This window comes from Gopherus flavomarginatus, chromosome 5 (assembly GCF_025201925.1).
Source record: "Gopherus flavomarginatus isolate rGopFla2 chromosome 5, rGopFla2.mat.asm, whole genome shotgun sequence".
In the NCBI taxonomy this organism is placed as follows: domain Eukaryota; kingdom Metazoa; phylum Chordata; order Testudines; family Testudinidae; genus Gopherus; species Gopherus flavomarginatus.
In genome coordinates, this window is record NC_066621.1 from 55,987,684 (window position 1) to 56,008,964 (window position 21,281).

Sequence of the window (21,281 nt, forward strand, 5' to 3'; positions counted from 1 at the left end):
CATTACTTATAACCAGAGGCAATAAAAATCTTCAGAGGCAAATATAAGTTTTTCATTGATATACTTGTTTGTATTTGTAAGACATGAAAGATGAACATGTAATTAAGATCAAAATTAAAATTTATATTTAAAGTATATAAATCTTGCAGTACTATCTAATATTCACTGTATTTATATTTAGACATTTCTGAGTGGTGCAGCTAATAAGTGCTAACTAGAAGTACCAGAAGTACCTTATTTTACACGGAAATAAAAAGTGACTATAAGACATTGGAAACCAGGAATAAATTTCATGGGAGCAACTGCTATCCTTTATCCTGCATGTACTGTGGATCTTAGATGCAGTACATGCAGGGTAAAGTAAAATTACTGCAGTTCTGTTGTGTTTTAGGGCAGTAAGGGCATTCCTAGTCCCCAAATGAAGGGATTGTTTTGGGATGTAGAGAGTCATGGTGGATGTAGCTGATCTATTACTATGTGAATCCACTACCTGGCCTATCACAGAGTGGTAGTGCAACAGCTTCAGAGACTTTTGCAGCCCAGTAGCAGCTATGGAATGGCTTCCTTGCCTGTCTGGTGGGGAGGATTCTTTCTTTGTCACATGCCCAGATTTTGTCCTTTGGGAAGCAGAATTAGAATCTGATTCTCAGAAATCTAAGGTCTTGCATGCTCACCTACTGCAAGTGCATGCACAAAATGTGTGTGGACTTCAGGCCTCAACTTTATGACCATCATCCTCTTGATGGATCTACAAAAATTGAAATGGAAATTATTTTTCAAAATGTAGAACAAAGAAAGAAAGAAGAGTCACATTATTTGCTGAGCAAACTTTATAACAAAATTAAACAATGGCATTTGAAAAAAGTTATTTTTCGGCAGCTTATATTTTAAAACCAGCAAGCTTAACATATATGAAGTATTTAGTGCAGGGGTAGGCAACCTATAGCACACATGCCGAAGGCGGCATGCGAGCTGATTTTCAGTGGCACTCACACTGCCTGGGTCCTGGCCACCAGTCTGGGGGGCTCTGCATTTTAATTTAATTTTAAATGAATTTTCTTAAATATTTTAAAAACCTTATTTACTTTACATACAACAATAGTTTAGTTATATATTACAGATATAGAAAGAGACCTTCTAAAAACATTAATATGTATTATTGGCACGCGAAACCTTAAATCAGAGTGAATAAATGAAGACTCAGCACACCACTTCTGAAAGGTTGCCTGATCTAGTGTCTAAAAGTATGGTATTGAGACTTCTTTTCCAGCAGCATTTGTAAAGTATTCAGTTGAGATAATGGTATCTTTTTCTTTGATAAGGATATGAAATAATGCCTAAACCTTTTATAGCTTCCTTTAGCTAACTGTTACCAGTACCTTCTGTATAATGAACTAGACAACTAACTAAAACTTATGGCAAAAATGTGTTATACTCCATAAACTGGTTTTATTTAGGGCAAATAGCATCTAAGGAAATCATGAGTCATTATCAGTGACATTACTTACACTAGAAGAATGAATTGAAAATAATTCAGATGAGTTTCATTCTTCAAATAAGGCATTAAACTCACTTTTCTTCTACCTTTGTCTATTTAGATATACAGTTCACTTTCCAAAGTTACCTTATTAAAATAGATATTCAGCACAGTCCTGTGGTTCTGCATATGTATTTTAATTAGGGAGCTTTTCCTCCCAAACCAGCATTCATTGTCATTGTGCCCTAATAATGATGCATACCAGTTGCAAAAGAATGAAAAATTTTACAGATCTCATGGAGATGTATCATGTTTACATTCTAAAAATATAAGATTCATTTTAAAGAGTACTATGTTACCTGAAATCACTTGTACAAGTCAAAGTTGAACATGGAAACAGAATATTTTTATCCAGCTGTACTGAGCTATGAAAGAATAATCAAAGAAATGGAGCAATTTCAAAATCAATCCTGAAATCTTCATTTACATATTTTCCTCCAACAAACTCCTAATCTTTGTGTGTTGGTGATAAGGTCTTAGTTAAACCAGACTGTCATCATTTCTGACTCTGAACATTGTAATTCCAAAAGGTGCACTACCTATCATTATGTAAAAACAGAACAAATAAACCTACAGATTAAAGAAGCACATCTAAAAGTAGGAGTTACAACAAAGAAAGTTTCTGTCTTGCAGATTTTACAGCCATATAGAATCATAGAAATTAGAGGTGGATAATAACTCATAAGATACACACACCAATGCAAAGGCACAAACACTCATCTGGTGCAGGATTATTTTCTTATTTTTTAGGGCTTTTTCCCATCTGATTTTGAATAATTGAAGGGTTACTAACTATCCGCTCAGGAAAAAGACATGATAGACTCATAGACTCAGACTCATAGGTCAGAAGGGACCAATATGATCATCTAGTCTGACCTCCTGCACAAGGCAGGCCACAGAACCCCACCCATCCAATTTTATAACAACCCCTAACCCAGGACTGAGTTATTGAAATCCTCAAAATTGGTTTGAAGACCTCAAGCTGCAGAGAATCCACCAGCAAGCGACCCGTGCCCCACGCTACAGGGGAAGGCGAAAAACCTCCAGGGCCCTGCCAATCCGCCCTGGAGGAAAATTCCCTCCCGACCCCAAATATGGCGATCAGCTAAACCCTGAGCATGTGGGCAAGACTCACCAGCCAGCACCCAAGAAGGAATTCTCTGCAGTAACTCAGTTCCCATCCCATCCAACATCTCCCCGCAGACCATTGAGCAGACCTATCTGGTGGTAATCCAAGATCAATTGCCCAGATTAACGACCCTATCATAACATCCCCTCCATATACTTATCAAGCTTTGTCTTAAAGCCAGAAAAGTCTTTTGCCCCTACTACTTCCCTCGGAAGGCTATTCCAGAACTTCACTCCCCTAATGGTTAGAAACCTTCGTCTAATTTCAAGTCTAAACTTCCTAATATCCAGTTTATACCCATTCGTCCTCGTGCCTACATTAGTACTAAACTTAAATAATTCCTCTCCCTCCCTAACGTTAACCCCCCTGATATATTTATATAGAGCAAGCATATCCCCCCGCAGCCTTCTTTTGGCCAGGCTAAACAAGCCAAGCTCTTTGAGTCTCCTTTCATAAGGCAGTTTTTCCATTCCTCGGATCATCCTGGTAGCCCGTCTCTGAACCTGTTCCAGTTTGAATTCATCCTTCTTGAACATGGGACACCAGAACTGCACACAGTATTCCAGATAGGGTCTCACCAACGCCTTATATAACGGTACTAACACCTCCTTATCCTTGTCTTTAGTAGGTGGCTCAGTAGAATTCTGCTCAGTGAACATCAGTGGTCAACGAAGCAAACAAAATGTTAGGAAGTATAAAGATAGGATAGAAAAACAACATAATGCCATTTATATATCTATATATCTATATAGATATGAGAGAGAGAGAGAATAGAAAGCCCCCAGCTGGAAAAAAGAATTCAGTTATAATATTTGGAGATATCCTATCACCTAGAACTGGAAGGGACTTTGAAAGGTCATCAAGTCCAGCCCCCACCTTCACTAGCAAGGACCAAGTACTGATTTTGCCCCAGATCCCTAAGTGGCCCCCTCAAGGACTGAACTCACAGCCCTGGGTTTAGCAGGCCAATGCTCAAACTACTGAGCTATTCCCTCCCCACTAGGGTTGTTCTAGCTACCCTATCTTAGAATATGTATCACAGAAGTAGAATAGGTCTGGAGAGAAGTGACAAAAATAATTAGAGGCAAGGAACTACTTCCATCAGAAGAGAGATTTTGAAAAAATTGGGGTAGCTGGTTCAGAGAAGAGGAGTGTGTGTGTGTACAGGGGGGTGGGATAACAGATAAACATAAAATAAAGGTTTTTATAGAGAACATAAAACAGGTGATCCTAGTGAGTTTTTCCCATAATACAGGAAAAAGGGGATATTTGGTGAAACTGAAGAGCTACATGTTTAAAACTGATTGAAGGAAATCCTTCTTTCCTACCCCCACTCCTCCCACCCCATGCATAATTGACCCATGGAACTCATTAACCTCAATAACTTCATGTGGTAAAAGTTTAGTAGGTGCCCAAAAGGCTAACACACTTACATGGATAATGAGAAGACCCACACTTAGAATTTATTTTTAAATAAGCTACATAGACCTTCAGGCCATAAGCCAATCACTAACTGATGGGGTTAGGAAGAAACTTTCTATTTAGGCAAGTTATTATTATTAATAATCCGTTATTCCAAAATTATCTACAACAGGGCTTCTTGCACCTTTATCTGAAGCATCTGCTATGGACTGTTGTCTGAGGGCCTGAACCAAAGCCCACTGAAGTCAAGGGAAGGTTTCCTGTTGACTTTAGTTGGCATTGAATCAGGGCCAGGGATAGGATACTGGATGAAGTGGTTCACTGATCTGATCTTCTGTGATATATCCTATATTGGGACAGTAGAGGTATTAGAAAGATGCAATTCTTCTCTTGCAGTGATGTGTAAATGAGGAGTACTGCCTCTGAACAACTGTACCAGAGTAAAAATGATGTGAAAGGTGAATCAGGACCATGGAGTAAGAGGTTCTATTGGATTAAAAAAGAAGCAAGTCAGAATAATAAAAGAACAGTTTGTTAGCTATCAAAAGTATTATTAACATTATGGTTGTTACTGGGAGGTTTGACCAATGTTAAGATAAACATTTCTGCTCTTCCAGCCACTACTTTACTGATCTTGGTGTTTGAACATTTGAATAAAAGACAACCCCCTCACCCCTCCACCTAACACACAATACTTGAGGCCCAGTCTTCAAAAGGAAAAGTGCTATATATATTGGATGTCCCACATTCCCAGATGAAACTCCCTTTCTCTTGCTGTGTGGCAGCTTACAGCATTCTTAAGCTGAAAGTTGAAGAATAAGGCTATTGATATGGAACCAGTTGCGTGGGCTTTTCAAGTCATGGAAAGTAAAAGATGTAGGTTTTCAAACCTTTTTACTACTTCATTGTATCTCCTTGAAGAAGCTGTAACATGAGACTGCTATGCTTTGTGGTTAAGGAATGAGCTAGGGTAGTCTCCAATAGTAAAGGGAAGTTTGATTATGTATATTTTTAGCTCAAAATTTCATCTTCAGTCATAAAATTAGTGTAGGGAACCTTAATGATCCTGACAGGGGTACGGACACAGTGAAATGTGTTGTTGCAGAACGGGAACTCTGTATATTTATCGTTACTGTACACTGTATAAAGCTCCAGAAGTTCTGCCATTTTTTACTGTTGCAACTTGTGGCATCTTGGTGCTGTCCCTGTCTTGTATCTAGCAGCCCTCCTGTCTCAGAGAGGTACATTTGGAGACATTGTAGCACAGGAGTGACTGCATTTTCTTTTTACCCGCAGGCCCTTAAATCTTTTGTACTTTCGGATATAAATTACAAGTGATATTGGGACAGTTCCTCGGCACTCCCCCAGTGGCACAAATGAGCCAGAAAGCCAGCTGCTCTACAGTAGTTTCCGGCTGGCATACTGGCCCCTTGGGACCATAGCCGGCCCAGGTTAGTTTACCATGAAACTGCTCTAAACTCTGATAGGGACAGGGACAACAATAGAATTGGCCCCAGGAGCTGCTAGCCACAAATTGCCCTTGTGTCTTTTTCCTTTACCAGTGCCTGTCACTTATTGGACACAGCTGAAGATTGAGCCCAGTAAGTCTATTTTATATCTTGCAGTTGCTAGAATAGTCAATGTAATTGACTCTTGTTTATGCCACAGTGTATTATGGAGTATCATTTGTTTGTTCCCACTGTTTCATTTTAACTCTCTGAAGGTGACAGTTATACTGGTGTGATAGATTTCCTGTTTATTAATTCTTTAACGTTTCCAGCTACACTGTACCTTTAGTAGCTTGTTTTGTTGGATCAGCGTAGACCATTGATAGAGTCTTTCCTTATCAGCCTATTTCTTTACATGTTGTTTACTCCTGTCTGTATGTTTGTGTGCGCACGCGTCCAAACATACAGTGAACTAAAATAGTGCATTTGGCAAAAAAAAGAATTCTGCTCTCCAGTTACACCTGTGCAAGCCTATTGATTTTAATGAGATTGAAGAGATGTAACAAAGGGCAGAATTTTGTCCACACAGTACATCAGTTTTCAGCTGTGAACATCACAATCAAGTGTATTCAATACCTAATCTATCTTGACTTATTACTATACATTTAATATAAATATGATAAAGTATATGTAATGAATAAATTATCTATATAGTTACCATATTACTTTTCCAAATATTTATATGCTTAAAGGTTGAAGTGAGTAAGGTACTTGTTTTCTTCCAGATGACCAGTCACTATAGCTGGATAATCCAAATTAATAGAGAATGAAAAAAACCTCACACCTTCATCATCTAGTTGTCTTTCCAGGACCCTAACTTAAAATGATCTACTTTATAGAATTTCTTTTTTACTTATGTTATTGATTATCACATGGACTACAATAAATGGAAATCCTCCATCATTCTTCAAATCATCCTTTGCCCTGCTTCTCATAACTCTTATCCTGTAATCAGCACGGTGTGTATTTGAGATCCATGAAAAGGATTAGATTGTATAATACTATTGATTTCACAAACAGCAGGTAAACATCATTCTGATGAGGAAATATTTGTAATTTGATGCCCTGCTGAAGAGCATTAGTGGGTGAAATTCTGGTAAAAACAGACACTGGAATTCTTCCTCTTCATCTAACTTAGGGTGCTTCACAGTTATTAGTGTATTTATCTTCCCAACGCTTCTATGAGGTAAGGAAGTATTGTTATCTCCCTTTTATAGATAGGACCTGAAGACCAGAGAGACTAAGTGACTTGTCCAAGGTCACACAGGAAGTTGGACAGAGCAGTGAATTGTACCTCGGTCTCACACATCTCAAGTTAGCACCCTAATAACTAAACCATCCTTCTGCTTATCTTGCTTGTGTAGCTTTACCTGAAGCTTCTTGGAATTAAATCTTATATATTTAATACAAGTAACTGTTGTTTTTCTAACTCTTGTCTGTATTCTTAATAATAATTATTTTAAATACAACACCATCTTGTTCATTTTATCTGGATTACCAACGCAGTGTCCTAGATTACATTCTTCTGAGCTACCGGTCAAAATTCCTCACTTCTCTTTTCCTTTCGACCTCTTATTTTCAGTGTTTGTCTTTAAATCACTATTAACAATACTTTCTACCTTTGGCCTTTCCTGTCTCATCATCCTCTAACTTAGGGAGAACGGGATATCTATTACTGAGGCTTAGTTGGAATATCTGATACATATTTCTCTGTTTCCCTTCATTGTTGACACATTTTTTCCACACAGAGATTCCAAACAGAGGCCTGTGAACAGATACAAACAATTTCTGAAATCATTTACCTCTAAACTCTAAATCTCTACTTTTGTAAAACTTTTGGAATAATTAATTCAGCAGCTCATGTTCCTGCTAGTTGCATGGACATGAATTAATACATGCAACCAGATTTATATGTGCAGCCATATACACTTACAACAGTATATACTCCTGACTTTGTTTATATTGAGAGGTATTTCTTTTGCGGAATTTCAGAGGGCCACTATGGAAAAAAGGGATAGTTTTCTTTTAAATAGCATACAACATATAGAGTAGGGTTGTATAAATTGCCAGAAACTGCCCAAGAATATTAATGAAGCTGAAGTACTCTAAGGATTGTCTAAAATAGTTTTCTAGCTTTTGTTTGTATGTGTGTGTGTGAACTTTATAAGATGATATTTGGATAAAAATACAAATATTCAGCCATTTCCCTAGTGGTTACTATCTGGGGAGGCTATGGACAGTATCATATTCCCCCTAAGGCCAGGAGCAACTACGCTCCTGAAATTGATTTCCTTTTAGGGCTCTGTTGTGTCTTTACCACAGACCTAAGTATGGGGCAGTGCTTAGTTAGGAGCAGATCAGGGACCAGTCTGTGACTCAGAGATTCACTTGGGGGAAAGTAATGTAAGCTGGCCCTATACTTCATACAGGTTATTTCCTCTGATGGATTTGGAGCTATTCTGTAATAATTGATTACTATTGTCTGTTGACCTGGTTATTGGGATGTTCACTGTATGAATTTATTGGTTTAGTTTAAAAAGGGGGCTGCTGGGAAAAACAATCAGGAAGGAAAAAGAGTGGCACCAGATAAGCCACTTTTCAGCAAAAACTTGATAGTTAAGAGACAATGGCAGGACAGGAAAAGGCCTGCAAACATAGGAGATCGAAAGAATGCAGCAGGTTTATTAAGGACCGCTTTCTCAAGGGCAGGGGTAGTCGTTTGGGGGAACCAGGCTGAGACATAGACACTTGTTGGAAGCACCTGAAAAAGTTAGGCCTGCTGAGGTTACTATCTAGGTTAGGCAAGAGAAACATTTGTGAAGACTCTTTTTAAATCATTCCCCTTCTCTCCCTAGATGCTTCAACATATACAGTACTTGATTTAAGATGGATGTTTTTTCACCGTAACCCACTAGTCACAGACTCATGAAGGGAAAAGCCCCAGGTCCCCAATCTCAGTACTATGTGCTACGTAATCATGGTTGACTAACAGGGTACTGTAGGCCATAGCCTGGTAAGAATGGAAGAATTATGGAATAGTGCTCCAGGATAGCTAAAAGCACACCTGACACCTGAAGGGGTACTCTCAGAGATACCAGAGCGGGGACAGAAGTGCAGCTAGCCCTGTAATTGTGATGCTTTCCCTGTCCACTCCCCACCTACATGCACATGTGTGGTTGGGAGGGTGGGTCATAATGACCCTGTGGAGGCTTCTTGTCCTCGCATACTGCTCCCTGTAATATAGGTAGCCAGCCTAGAACCATATGGGGGTGCAAACTCATTTTAAGCAGATCATAATGTAACTCTTAAAATGATTTTCAGACCACAGGTTAGTACTGAGTTATGCACTGTGTTAATACACTCTCTTTCTCCAAACCACACTGCTTTTGGTTTACCAATGTCTAAAGGTGCTAGGCATCTGGTGTTAAGCACATTTGGGAGTATGGCAGAATCCTGCAGATCATCAGTTAAGCATTTTGGACCACATCATGAGCAGAGCTTTCTTAAGCCACATTTTGGAGATAATCTATGTTTATCTGACAGAATTTGCACTAAATTATGATTTCATAAATTACTACACACATCTTCCAGTCTTGTTTATACATATAGGATTTTATTTTATCTTATTGTTGGTTTATATTAGGAATTGCTTTCATTTGATGGTCGGGGGACTCTCACACCTTCACTAAAGAAGCTAGCCTGTGTGGTTTGCATGCTGGACATGTTTGCTATGTTGCCTGCTGCATTTGGATGCTACAAAGCACAATAGCAGCATTTATAAAACTTTTTATTGACTGAGGACTGGACAGTAGCATATGGGAGCACCAGCAGTCGGTAACTGATCATGAAATAAAGAAATTCCAGTATTCTGCTGTTTGTATAAAAAAGAGTCTTTTAGAACTTAGTCGTATTGGTTTGACTGTTGTAACCAAAGACCGATAAGATAATAGAGGTCTTTGTGGTTGTTTTGTACTGAAATCTTTTATCTTTATGATGCACTCGGGGCCCTTTAGAGCGGAAAGCTTTTGAAACTGCTGTTGGAGTTAGAACTCAAATTAGATGCTAGTGCTGGGAAGGGGGCTTCTTCATCAGGCAGCCATCACAAACTGACTTTTATCTCAGAAGCTTTTCCATTAGATTGTTACTTTCTTCTGTTTCCCCTGTTTGTTTTTGTTGACTTCTGCTGCCCTATTTTGTGGCATTTAAAAGGTGACCCAATCAAAAAAAGGGTAAATGCTAAATGCTGGACAGAGCCTGTGAAGTAGAAACATCACAGCCTATCTGATGTGTGCTGCAGACTGTGGTGTTAGACAGAATGGTTTAACCAGGTTATTTCCGGCAGCTCAGATTGAATATATTTTCCTTTATGTCTGGCACTGTGTTTTTGTTTTTTTCCTCCTCAAACAATGTCCATTAAAAAAAAATTTAGAACTTCCAAGTGAATTGGTTCATAAAGACATCCTTTTTTCAAATGTGGAAATTGCTTAATTTGATTCAAAATCATTTTTGATTGGTTGAATTGCTTCAAGTTGATGATACTTTGGAACTGCAGTTAAGTGTTTTTAAGCCTTTCTGTAGCTGCTGGCAAAGTCCACTCTTCTTTCTTGTCTTGCCTTCTGTTGATCTTATTAAAAATACACTGTCTGGTTATTTAAAATGCCAAACAGAGGGGGCATAAGCAATTGTAATTTAGCTTTCATGTTTTATTTAGATGCATCAGACAAAAGTTTAAGATACAGAGAGTGAAAGAGAATGATATTTATAAGGCTCTATGTTAATCATGGAATTCAAGAGAAATGATAATACTTTGCAGCTGCATAGAGATTTTGATCCAAACATCTCAAAGCACTTTGTAGATTGAACAAAACTACTTTGTTGTGCTAATTTACCAATTTTACAGGTTGGGGAAACCGAGGCAGACTTGTTCAAGAACTCTCAGTGATTTAGTGTCAGGGTGAGAATTAGAAGCTTTGATTCCAGCCTGCTAGTCTCCTGTTGTTAGGGCCTAATCCACAGCATATAGTTTTTAATGGTGCTGTCCTTTTTCTGTTGCTGAGTACAAAAGAGCAGAGTTTGAAATTACATTCAGTAGCTCTGAAAATCTTTTGTTTCTTGTTCCTGTTTATTTTTTCTGTTCCCCACAGCTATCACCATGCCATCGTGCCTCTAGAATCTAGAATGTAAGTCACTGACATCCAGATACACTAGTAAATAGGCTGATAAATGATAGGGGTGGGAGAAGTGCTGGAAAAACAGTGGAGCAAATTTCTCTTCACAAACTACAAAATAATAAACTCTGTATCTACAGTTTTGGGGCATGGGGTCTTTAATCACTTTCCAAACATTTTTTAAGAAATCTGGACAGATAATAATAATATTTAGCTTTTATACATTACCTTTCAAGTATACCTCTTCAAGTGCTTTACAAAGGAAGATGGTATTATTACCCACCTTTTACAGATGGAGAAACTGAGGTACATGAAGATGAAATGACTTGCCCAAGGTCATCCAGCAGGCCAGGTCTCCTGAATCCCAGTCCAGTGCTCTATCTACTGAGCTATACTGCCTCCCTGATGGAAGTGCAGCATATCATTATGCACATTTTAGTAAGGAATTTGAATGTAAGATGTGGGAAAGGATATTTTTTTATAGGGCCAGAAATGCATATGGAGCTTTATAAACAATTTTAAAAGACAGGACTTTGCCACAAGGGGAATACATTGTAAGTGCAATCTTAGCTGACAAGTAAAATTTAGTTGGTCTCTTCTGGAATGGATTTATAGCTGTTTTATTTTATTACTCTCTGTTAGATTGACCTAATGACCAAAATTCCTCAAATTTTCCTTTGATGTGTTGGTTCTGTTCAATCTGGTCACTTTACCTCAATGTACACTTAAAGCAATGCAAGATTCACTGTTAAATCAATGAACACAATGAAGAATTGAATTGATGGAACAATCATGATTATTTATTTAGCTTATTAAGATTATAGACCCCAAGGAAGGCTAGGTACTGTAATGTCTACAATGAAGAATAAATTATTGTTCTAAACTTTTGATAAGAAAAATTGCCATTATGTTTTTACCTTTTAAAAAAATTTCCTTAAATACTGGTGACTTCCCATTGAGCCTGAACATTTTAAATACAACCGGTAAAGGAGTCAATGGATCAAACTCAGTAAATCTGAAGTCACTGAAATAAAGGCCCACAAGAAAAAGTGTCAATTTTAAAGGTCTTTCTTAACTGAAGACCATTTTGTGATAGAGCCAAAGGTTAATAAAATCAGTAGTGAATGTAGCAATTTTACAGATAAGCTATTCACAACAAGTGTAGTTACTTGAATAAAAAGCTAATTCAGTTCTAAAATGCCACATGCAGTAGCAGTGAATAGCTGCTTTTAGGTGCTTTCTGGAGGAGGATAAAATACAGAATCACAGCACTCTTCTCTTCCAGTGTCCCTGGCTGCCTGTAAATTGCTGTGAATGGGACTGTGGGCTGACAGACTCTATTAAGACAAACTGCCTTTCTCATCAGAGAGATAAAATAAATCAGGTGTTTAGTCAAATTAAAATACTTCAGATGGAGCAGGCCTTGGGGAGCACTGATCCACCTGACAAATCTTAGCGAAACTCAAGACAGATGTGTTTGGGGGATAAGAAGAGCCCCATGGAAAAAAATGCAGCACTGTCTTTGGAGTTAGAGCATAGATACAGTTTAGAGCAGAGAGAGAAAGCTACATGTGTAATATATAGTATTTTATGAAAGCAGGCATATTTACTGTATACTGATATCTTTTATATGAATTTTTTTGTTTTACCTGTCTTCATGGCAAATGCATTGTACAGATAGCTATATATGTATTAGTCCGCAGAGGAGTTTATTTACTGGTAATGATTTTAGGGATCTTGTAGCTTGCTGCAGTAAGTGGATGTGAAACAGATGATGAAGGTACACAGCTACTGATGACCTCTGTTGGCCCAGCTAGATCAGCTCAATCTGGTCTGCATTCTTAGCAAGTTGTTTTTTATTAGTATTTAAACTGTAAAATAATAGGATTTTCCACTCCAAAATTAAATTATGGCATTATTTCCCCCCCCCCCCGGCTCCCCCTCCCACAACATTCAGGCATCTTTTATTCTTTCTTGCCACGAGTAGTGTTCTGCTAGGTTGTGACACAATTTCATAGGCTTCTCATTATTCCAGTCCTATCCCATTTGTGGACATGAGTTGCATGGGACAGAATAAGGATTAATAATTGCTGGTGGTGGGGGTCAATAATTTAATGGGTTAATTATTTTAGATGTGGTTTTCTTCTTAAACGATTACCCCTGATGTTTCCTGAATGAGAAATTGTAACTTCAGCTTGCCACTGTATGGAATTAAAATAATGGAAAAGGAGATCTCTTAGATGCTGGTGTTCTATCATACCTATATCAAACATCCCAGCTCAGTATAACAGAATAGGCAAATGTCACCGCTTTAGCAAGCATTTTGCATTCTGGTTTTATAACTATATTATGACGTAAATACAAAGCATGCAGAATAATATGGTAACAAAGTGGAAGAGTAGTGCCTGCCTTGGATGTGTAAAATATTTGATGCCCCTAAGATCAACGCTCAGAATTTCAGTTCAGAAGCTGCTTGACAGATGTGGAAGACTCAAGCTATGGTTTCCCGAGGTGACAGTGAATGGGTCCGAGTATCATCTTAGTCAGCAGGTTGCTTCCCATTGGCTTTCTGGATTAAGTAGAGGAGTAGATCACTGGTGGCTATGGAGGGCAGGTAAGTGGGTTTCCCCTTGGCAGTGCTGAGTGCATTTTTGAGGTGGCTGTCTATTAGCTGAAATTTAATGGGGGGGTTTAAACATTTCAAAAGCACCTAAATCACTTTGAAGCCACAGTGTAAAATTTTCAAAAGTGACTTAGTCACAAAGGAGTTGGTTAGGTCACTCATATGAGAAGAGGGAGACCTGAGTTCAAATTCTTGCTGTAGGGGTTTAAATCTTGGGTCTGGAACAGGGACTTGAACCCCAGGGCTTCGATCTCCCAGGCAAGTACTCTAGCCAATGCGGTGTAATGGAGGGGATGACATGTTGTTCTCAGTTTTGTGAATGCCAGTGGTGCCTAAATTCCCTTGTGAATCTAGCCTGAAAAATCATAACTTTTCATATTGGAACTGTCAGAAAGAACTGTTTTGACATTTCTGACCCCCCTCTTCTATTTACTGAAATCACACAAACTCCCAAAATATTTTGATCAATCTGAATCTGCATTTTTTAGCAGAAAACAAAGTTTGAGTTGAAAAATTTTGTCCAGCTCTATTTAGGAGCCTAAGTCCCTCTGACTTTCAGTGAAACTTAGGCTCCTATGTGCCTATATCACATCTGAAAAGAGTATTTAGCCTTCTAAGTCACTTAGACACTTCAAACATTTTTACCCAGATTCTCTTTTGGGGCATTGATGCACTATTTTAATTTCACACGAGCCCTTTGGAGTTTCACAAGAAATTGGATTAAACAATAGAGTGCCCTTCCGCTTTTTTCTTTTAAAATATAAACATTAATTGAAATTAAGAAATGCACTTCAGAACAGTTACCTTTTTACTCTGAAGTTTTGGGCTGCTGAGCAAGATTGATTTAATCCATGCAGTAATTGTGTTCTCTTTCCAGCCAAATAAACAGATGTAGGTCACATTTTTGGAACACTTTAAATGAAAATCATGTTACATTTTCAATCTATCTTTTGAAAAATCTTTACAATACTATTTCTACAGTAGCATTTCAGCATAAACAAAAACTAAACAATATTTCTTCCAAGTGGATGTACTTAATATTTACAAGAGAAAACACAAAACATGCAGTAAATACAGATTGAAGATTTCTGAAATCTTTTCACTAATCTTGGCCTCTTCAGATTTTTATCCTGTGCTCATCAGTGTGGCAGCTGAGCACCACTGTTGACCAGTTTTGAATGTAAAACCCTCTACGCTTTTAAAAATAATATTAATCCAAAAATAATGTAGTGTAAGTAGTTGAGTCTCTGGGAGTCTCAGACCTGCTGCATAGAATCCTGTTTGTTTCCCCATCCTTGGAGAAGAAGCAGCTACTGAAACCTGGCAGCCTCTTCTTGCTGGAAGACTTCCATCCTCCTCTAGGCAGGGGTGGCTCCAGGCCCCAGCATGCCAAGTGCATGGCTGGGTGGCATGCCGCCGGGGGGCGCTCTGCCGGTGGCCGGGAGGGCGGCAGGCAAGGAGCTTTTGGCAGCATGCCTGCAGAGGGTCCGCTGGTCCCATGACTTTGGTGGACCTCCCGCAAGCGCCGCCCCTGCCTCTAGGGAGGAAGGTGGAGTCAGAACTCTGATGCCAGTTTTTCTACTCCTTACTTGATCCACTTCCCCACAATTCTCTTCTCCTTCCTCAAAAAGTCCTAAGGCTCCTCTTTACCTGAAGCTGCTTTCTGTGAGTCAGTGGGAGGGAGGGATCGCCTTAACCCCCTCATCTAACGTCATATGTCTCTGGGGCATCCAGCAGGTTCACCTGAATCTTGAGCTGTTTGGCCTGCTCCCCACCTCTTGGTTATTCTGTGGGCCTGGCAAGACTCACTTTCTCCAAATCCAGTTGGAACTTTCTTCCCAGGAGACGGTAGCAGTTCTGCTTCCCAGTGTCCCTTCACTGTACTATGCACTCACTGCACTTGTCCATTATAGTACTCTGGATCTGAGATGCTCACATGGGAAAGTAACCTGTGTGATTCAAGTACAGTAGGTTGAGATTATTACTTGTGCCAAAGTAAAATGTTCATATTTAGCATATTTTTTGGCTTGATTCACACAAGGCTTGTGAACTCTTTACTAGGAGAACTACGCAGTTTACCCATAAACAGACTGCTAAGCACCATTAGCATAAAGATTAAATGTACCATAGTGTCATGTTAATTAAACATGCTCTACACAATAAATTTTGAAAGTTAAATGAGAATTTTTTAAAGTATTTTCTCAGGTTGAGCCATTTCTCAATGACTACAAGCGTAGCTCACCTTGTATTCTTGTTCCATAACAAAGGTTTACCTTTGCCATGATTTCTAAATGACAGTAAATGACCTAAATGACCCACATGCTGTAGTGTTCCTACAGCATGCTGTCTATGGATGGAAATCTTCTTAAATAAATGACCCACAAAGCATTAAACTGCTGTCCAGAATATTGCTGCTTATTTTGTTTTTTTCAGAATGTAAAACTGAGGGAAAATTATATTAATCAAAATGTGAATTTGGTAGTACATGAAGTAGTTATTACACTAGGAAGGTTAAGATGGAAGGGAGAGAGAGATTTGATATTGCAGAGTACATAATTAATTACTCTTGTCACAAAAAAGAAATAGTTGCTCTCAATCGCGCTTCCACTTCACAATCGTTGTAACGTCCCCTACTACTTGGAACATAGCAAGGCTGCATGCTGGGATCTTTTAAGGAATTTCTAGTAAAATATATGTTCAAGCTGCCACTTGGAAAAAGCACTTTGGTATTTAACCCAATTTCTTTGTGAATATTGTTCAATAACTGCTGTCTACCTGATATTCACAATGTATCTTTCTCCTCATTTAGGTACACCAGAAAGCCTGGCAGAAAAAGAGCGACAGCTCTCTACCATGATCACCCAGCTGATCAGTTTACGGGAGCAGCTCCTGGCTGCCCATGATGAACAGAAAAAGCTGGCAGCCTCACAAATTGAAAAACAACGGCAGCAAATGGACCTTGCTCGCCAACAGCAAGAACAGGTGAGGCTCCAAGAAAGAAATCTGTGAAAATGTTTCTTTCAGAACGTTAAAAACTCCTAATAAAATTGTTCTGCTTGGTGTTTCCTTTCATCAGTTTTATTGAAAGAGCTTATATTCCTTTGTAACCAATAGAAATAATGAATTGCTTTTTTTACTTTCATAAAGGAAAAAATGTGATAGGAAACTGAGGAAAAGTGGTATTTGGAATGTCAAGGCATTTCTTTCCTACAATTAATCTCAGTAAATAGATTGTTTGATTTCTTGCTACTCATGTGATGAAGGGTAGCAAGTTACCAGTGAGCCACGTTATCATAATTTTTTAATTCTCTCTCTGACAACTAAACAATCAAAGAAACAGGTACATAATTGAGAAACCAGAATATCTACAGAGAAAAGAAGGTAAATAATATCTTTAAGAAACACAGTTGTTCAAAAGAGCTGTCCTTGTCTTGTAGTATAAAAATCTAACAATGATCCCATATACTAATCCCCTAGGCATTAGGTCAGACAGATCCAAATTAATGTGCATTTTTTAGGAATCTGACATTATTACTAGAATTATCTTTTCAGTTAAATGTATTTTATAGGTTATATAGCGCAATATATGCTCTGTTGATTTTAATGAGTTGTGACGTCTGGTATTTTACGTGCTTGAATATTTGCCCACATGTAGGAATATGGACTCATCCCTTAATGGAAAATAACATAAAGGAACACTGTAAAAAATCAGAAGTTAGAATGTCATTTAGCCATCCAGAGATGACACAGTAATTAACTATTGACACTTGTGAATAAGCTAGCACAAATTAATCTTGACACATTTGCAGACGAGTGATATCTTACAGTGAACATTTTGTAATTATATTTCAAAATGAAAATTAAATGACACTTAAAACTAGGTTGTCATGCTCAATGAAGCGAGCATGTAGCTCAACCGATTGGCAAATAAAATTCAGAATTTGAGCCACATGGTGCTTATGTATCATACTTCACTGTGTCGAACCTATACATCTAGCCTATGTTAGGATAATTGCACTGTCGTGTTTTCTATGCATTTTCCATTACAGCAGTATACCATTTAGAAGGAACCATCAATATTAGATGCATAGTGGAGTTTTGCTGATTTCCATCAGGAAATGAATATTCAAATACTAGTGTATTGTACTTAGAGATGCAGTGATCTGTACACCAGCAATCTGAACTCTAGCAAATTAGCCCCTCCTCATGCACAAGCTAAACAAAGCTCTCAACACTGCCCTGACTAACTTAGGATGCAGAGGAGTGGCCAGATCGCCAGCAGTTCAGAATGGTTCAAAACATAGGATCCAGTAGCTGTGTAACAGTCAGAAAGAAATCACTTTGTATAATTTTCATTCTGAATCTGATTTGGGGGTGGTAGGGGCAGTGGACGTTTGCTTGAGCTGATTTGAGTACCACTGTGGATTGAATCTTGAAAGGTCCACTTGCGAACATGCATCAAGTAAGATGTAATACAACTTTAAGGTGAAATGGCATCATGCATACATCATTAATTAAAATAACCGTACTTAAGCATTCATATGGATGTGTGAACTGTCTCAGTAAAGAGGATCAGCTGCAATTGCCCCTCTAAGCATAGGCTGTATTCGTGATCATAATTATAACAATAACAGGTACTCTGAGATCCTGGCAGCTGTCCCTATATTACAGGGGTGGCCAAACTTACTGACCCTCTGAGCTGCATACAACAATCTTCAGAAGTTCAAGAGCCAGGGTGCGCCTGCCAGGGCTTGGGGCTTCAGTCCTGCAGTGGGGCTGGTGGGCCTCAGGGCTTCAGCCCCGTGAGGTTGGGGGGGCTTGAGGCTTCAGCCCTGCTCTCGCTGAAGCCCCTAGTCCCGGCAAGGCAGAAACCCCAAGGCCCCCCTCCCTGTGCTGGAACTAGGGGTGCTGGGGGAGCTGTCGCACCCCCTGGCTTGAAGTAGTTTCCATTATACACAGGGTTTACAGTTTGGTTCAATGGCTCTCAGAACCCCCACTATAAAAATTGTTCCAGCAAACCTGCCTGCTGAGCAGAAGCTCCTAACCCCACCATCCTGCTGCAGGGCAGAAGCCCCAAGCTCCCGCAAACAACCTGATCCACGGAGAATGGGGGGAAGGCAGAGTGGGCTCTGAGAGCCTCACTTTAACTGTAAAAGAGTCGCATGCAGCTCATGAGCCACTCCGCTATGTTATCTAGTCACACACCGTTCCCCTCTACAGCAGGCCTTGCTAGCTAATGCAGGACCCTGTTTGAGTCAGTTGCATAAGTAGCAGGAGAGGGCCTGATTCTTCATTCCTCACTCACTAAACTCCCATTGACTTCACAGGGAGTTTAGCCTTAGGAGATCATGCCCATAAAGATAGTTTGAGCCCATTAGTAGGCAACTGTTTGGCAGTCCCTGAAAGTAAGTTTTGGTTCTGCTCCTGTGCTAACTATCCTGTCTCTCAGCTGCAGGAACTGGTGGACATCAATTTTCTCTTCTGAGGGTGTAATTGGGACTCTGTGTGGTGCATAAATCTTGTATTCATCCCCTGCACAGGGATGATTTTTTCCTGTAGCAATGCAATAAATGCATATTTTTTCAGATCCTGCAATTTCAAAAGAAAAATAAACCTAAAACTGATCATTTTGTGTTATATTATTGCCTTCTCCTAAGGTGCATAAAGATACCGCATTTTTGTTTGCATATTACGCAGTTGATCTGAATACTTTGCACTAAAGTTAGTTGAAAATGCAATCGTGTTTCAAAATCACCCTCACAGCATTTATTATATTTTCTTTATCAAAATATCTCTACTGCCCATTTTCTTAGCTTTCCCAACATTGAAATATATGCACGTGTGAAATCATGTGCTATATTGGGGGAGGAGGGAAGAGTGAGAGAGAACAGTGTTCTTCCCACACACTGGGAACTAGGTACTCCTGAGTTCAGACTTTATATCTGGTGCTGACTCTTGCAGAGGTAACTCAGAAGAAGCCTGATCATCCCATTTATAGGAGGGGAAATGATACTTGAGAAATGAGTCACAGGGTGAGACTCAGACCCTCAGGAATGGGAGGATGGTGTCCTAGCAGAAAGAGAAGTCACCAGGATTGCTGAGGCTGGGTTTCCTGGGCAACATAGATTCAATCCCTGATCAGATCTTCTGAGCAGTTATCCCTTCAAGACAGCAGTCCCAGTAGCTCACCCAGCTCCTCCTGGCTTCTCCACAGCGGCAGTATGGGAAGTTAATGTAACAATGGGACAGTTAATGCTGGTCTGCATTACCTGCTGCACAGATTTCTGCTCAAAAATACATCTTTAGCCGAGATGATCGGGCCATCTCCTTCTGCTCTAAGAGATCTTGGGATGGCTCCCCTCAATCTGCACAAACCTCTCTGCACTCTGTCCCATTGCTATATGAACTTGCTTCTCTCAATCCATGTAAAGGGAAAAGAGCCTCAGACCCTAACCTGTCACCTTCATTTGCCCAGTTGATAAAAGGAGAACAATAATATTCACATATTTCACAGAGTTCTTCTGAGAATTAATTATTTAGCCCCAGATTCTGCCACTTTTACACATTGGGTATCACCTTTCTCACTGAGCAGTTCCACTTAAGGCAGTGGGACCTACTAGGGAATAAGGTACCTGTCAGAGTGAATAAGACTGGCAGACGCTTGCCCTTATATGCTGTATTTTGAAGCACTCCATACAGCCCCAGTTCAACAAAGCAATGAAGCATGTCCTTAAACTTAAGCTCCGTGGATAAGGATGGAATCACACACCTGTGTAAGATTAAGGACATGCTTATGTGCTTTGCTGAGTTGGGGCCTAAGTGTTAGGTATTAGTACATAAGTTTTACTGGATAGTTACGGTCTGATGTTACATTTAAGTTTGAAATGTTTCTATTATTTATACAGGTACCTCAAAAATATCATTCACTAATCTTCCTCGCAGTGTTTTGGTATCTCTTAACAAATGGTGCTCAATAAAAAAAAAACTGTTTGAAATGATCATGAAGAATAACTCAGAGGTTGTTTTCACTCAATAAGATTGAAGTTTGGACATTACTATTTTAATTTAATGAAAAATTTATTTCTAATAGATTGCAAGACAACAACAGCAACTTTTGCAACAGCAGCACAAAATCAATCTACTGCAGCAGCAAATTCAGGTCAGTGTGTTTTATGCTCTCTTCTGATTATGCTTAAATTCCATTTACAGAGAGGGAAGGATTTAAGATAAAACAACCACATGCTTTACGCATAAACCCCCACAAAGAGGGTCTCTATGTCTTTGAAAATAATTGTCAACAATATTTTGATAGAAACTGCTTTTGGTTAATAAGCAGGTTTTTTGAAAGTTGTGAATTATTTCTTAAATCTTGCCATTTAACTCTAGAATCTGCAATCATTTTGATTTACACGCCATGAAGGAGAAGCGGAGATTCAGTTATTGTTTATAGATTACTTTATTGTACAAAGAGAGAATTGGCTTTATAAGGAGAAGATTATTATGGAAAACAGTCCATAGAAAACATCTGAAACTTCATTAACCAAAGCAAACAGCTACAGAGCAGGAAGATAGCCTTTCAAATGCCAGCATTCCCCAAACCTATTGAGACAAAACTAGGTATGCAGGCTCTGATATCTTGCCTAATATCCAAATGAGTGCTGGTGCACCATGACCCACAATGCCTTTTGGTGCACGCCATAGGCAACCTTGTAGTTGAGTGGAACGCACAGTCTCTAGCTTAATCATGTACAAGTAGACTCTCGAGTGTCTATAGAGGTGGACAGTCAAACTTTATTTGCAAGTGGTGTTGGTGTGTGGATTTCCCCACTGTGTCATCCTCCCTTCTTCCCCGTTCTGCTCAGAAGCCTTCCCTTGGCCTATTCTTCTATTTAAA

The 21,281-nt window shown here is 39.1% G+C and overlaps 1 protein-coding gene across 24 annotated transcripts in view; it reads left to right on the forward strand.

The window, feature by feature from the left end:
* SOX6 (SRY-box transcription factor 6) overlaps positions 1 to 21,281 on the forward strand; it is a 458,734-nt gene that overhangs the window by 270,094 nt on the left and 167,359 nt on the right. For all 24 annotated transcript variants that reach the window (XM_050954523.1, XM_050954527.1, XM_050954538.1 and 21 more), the window contains 2 exons: positions 16,197 to 16,369; positions 20,478 to 20,546. In XM_050954523.1, the coding sequence (XP_050810480.1) occupies positions 16,197 to 16,369; positions 20,478 to 20,546 (242 nt within the window). The remainder of the gene's footprint in view (positions 1 to 16,196; positions 16,370 to 20,477; positions 20,547 to 21,281) is intronic.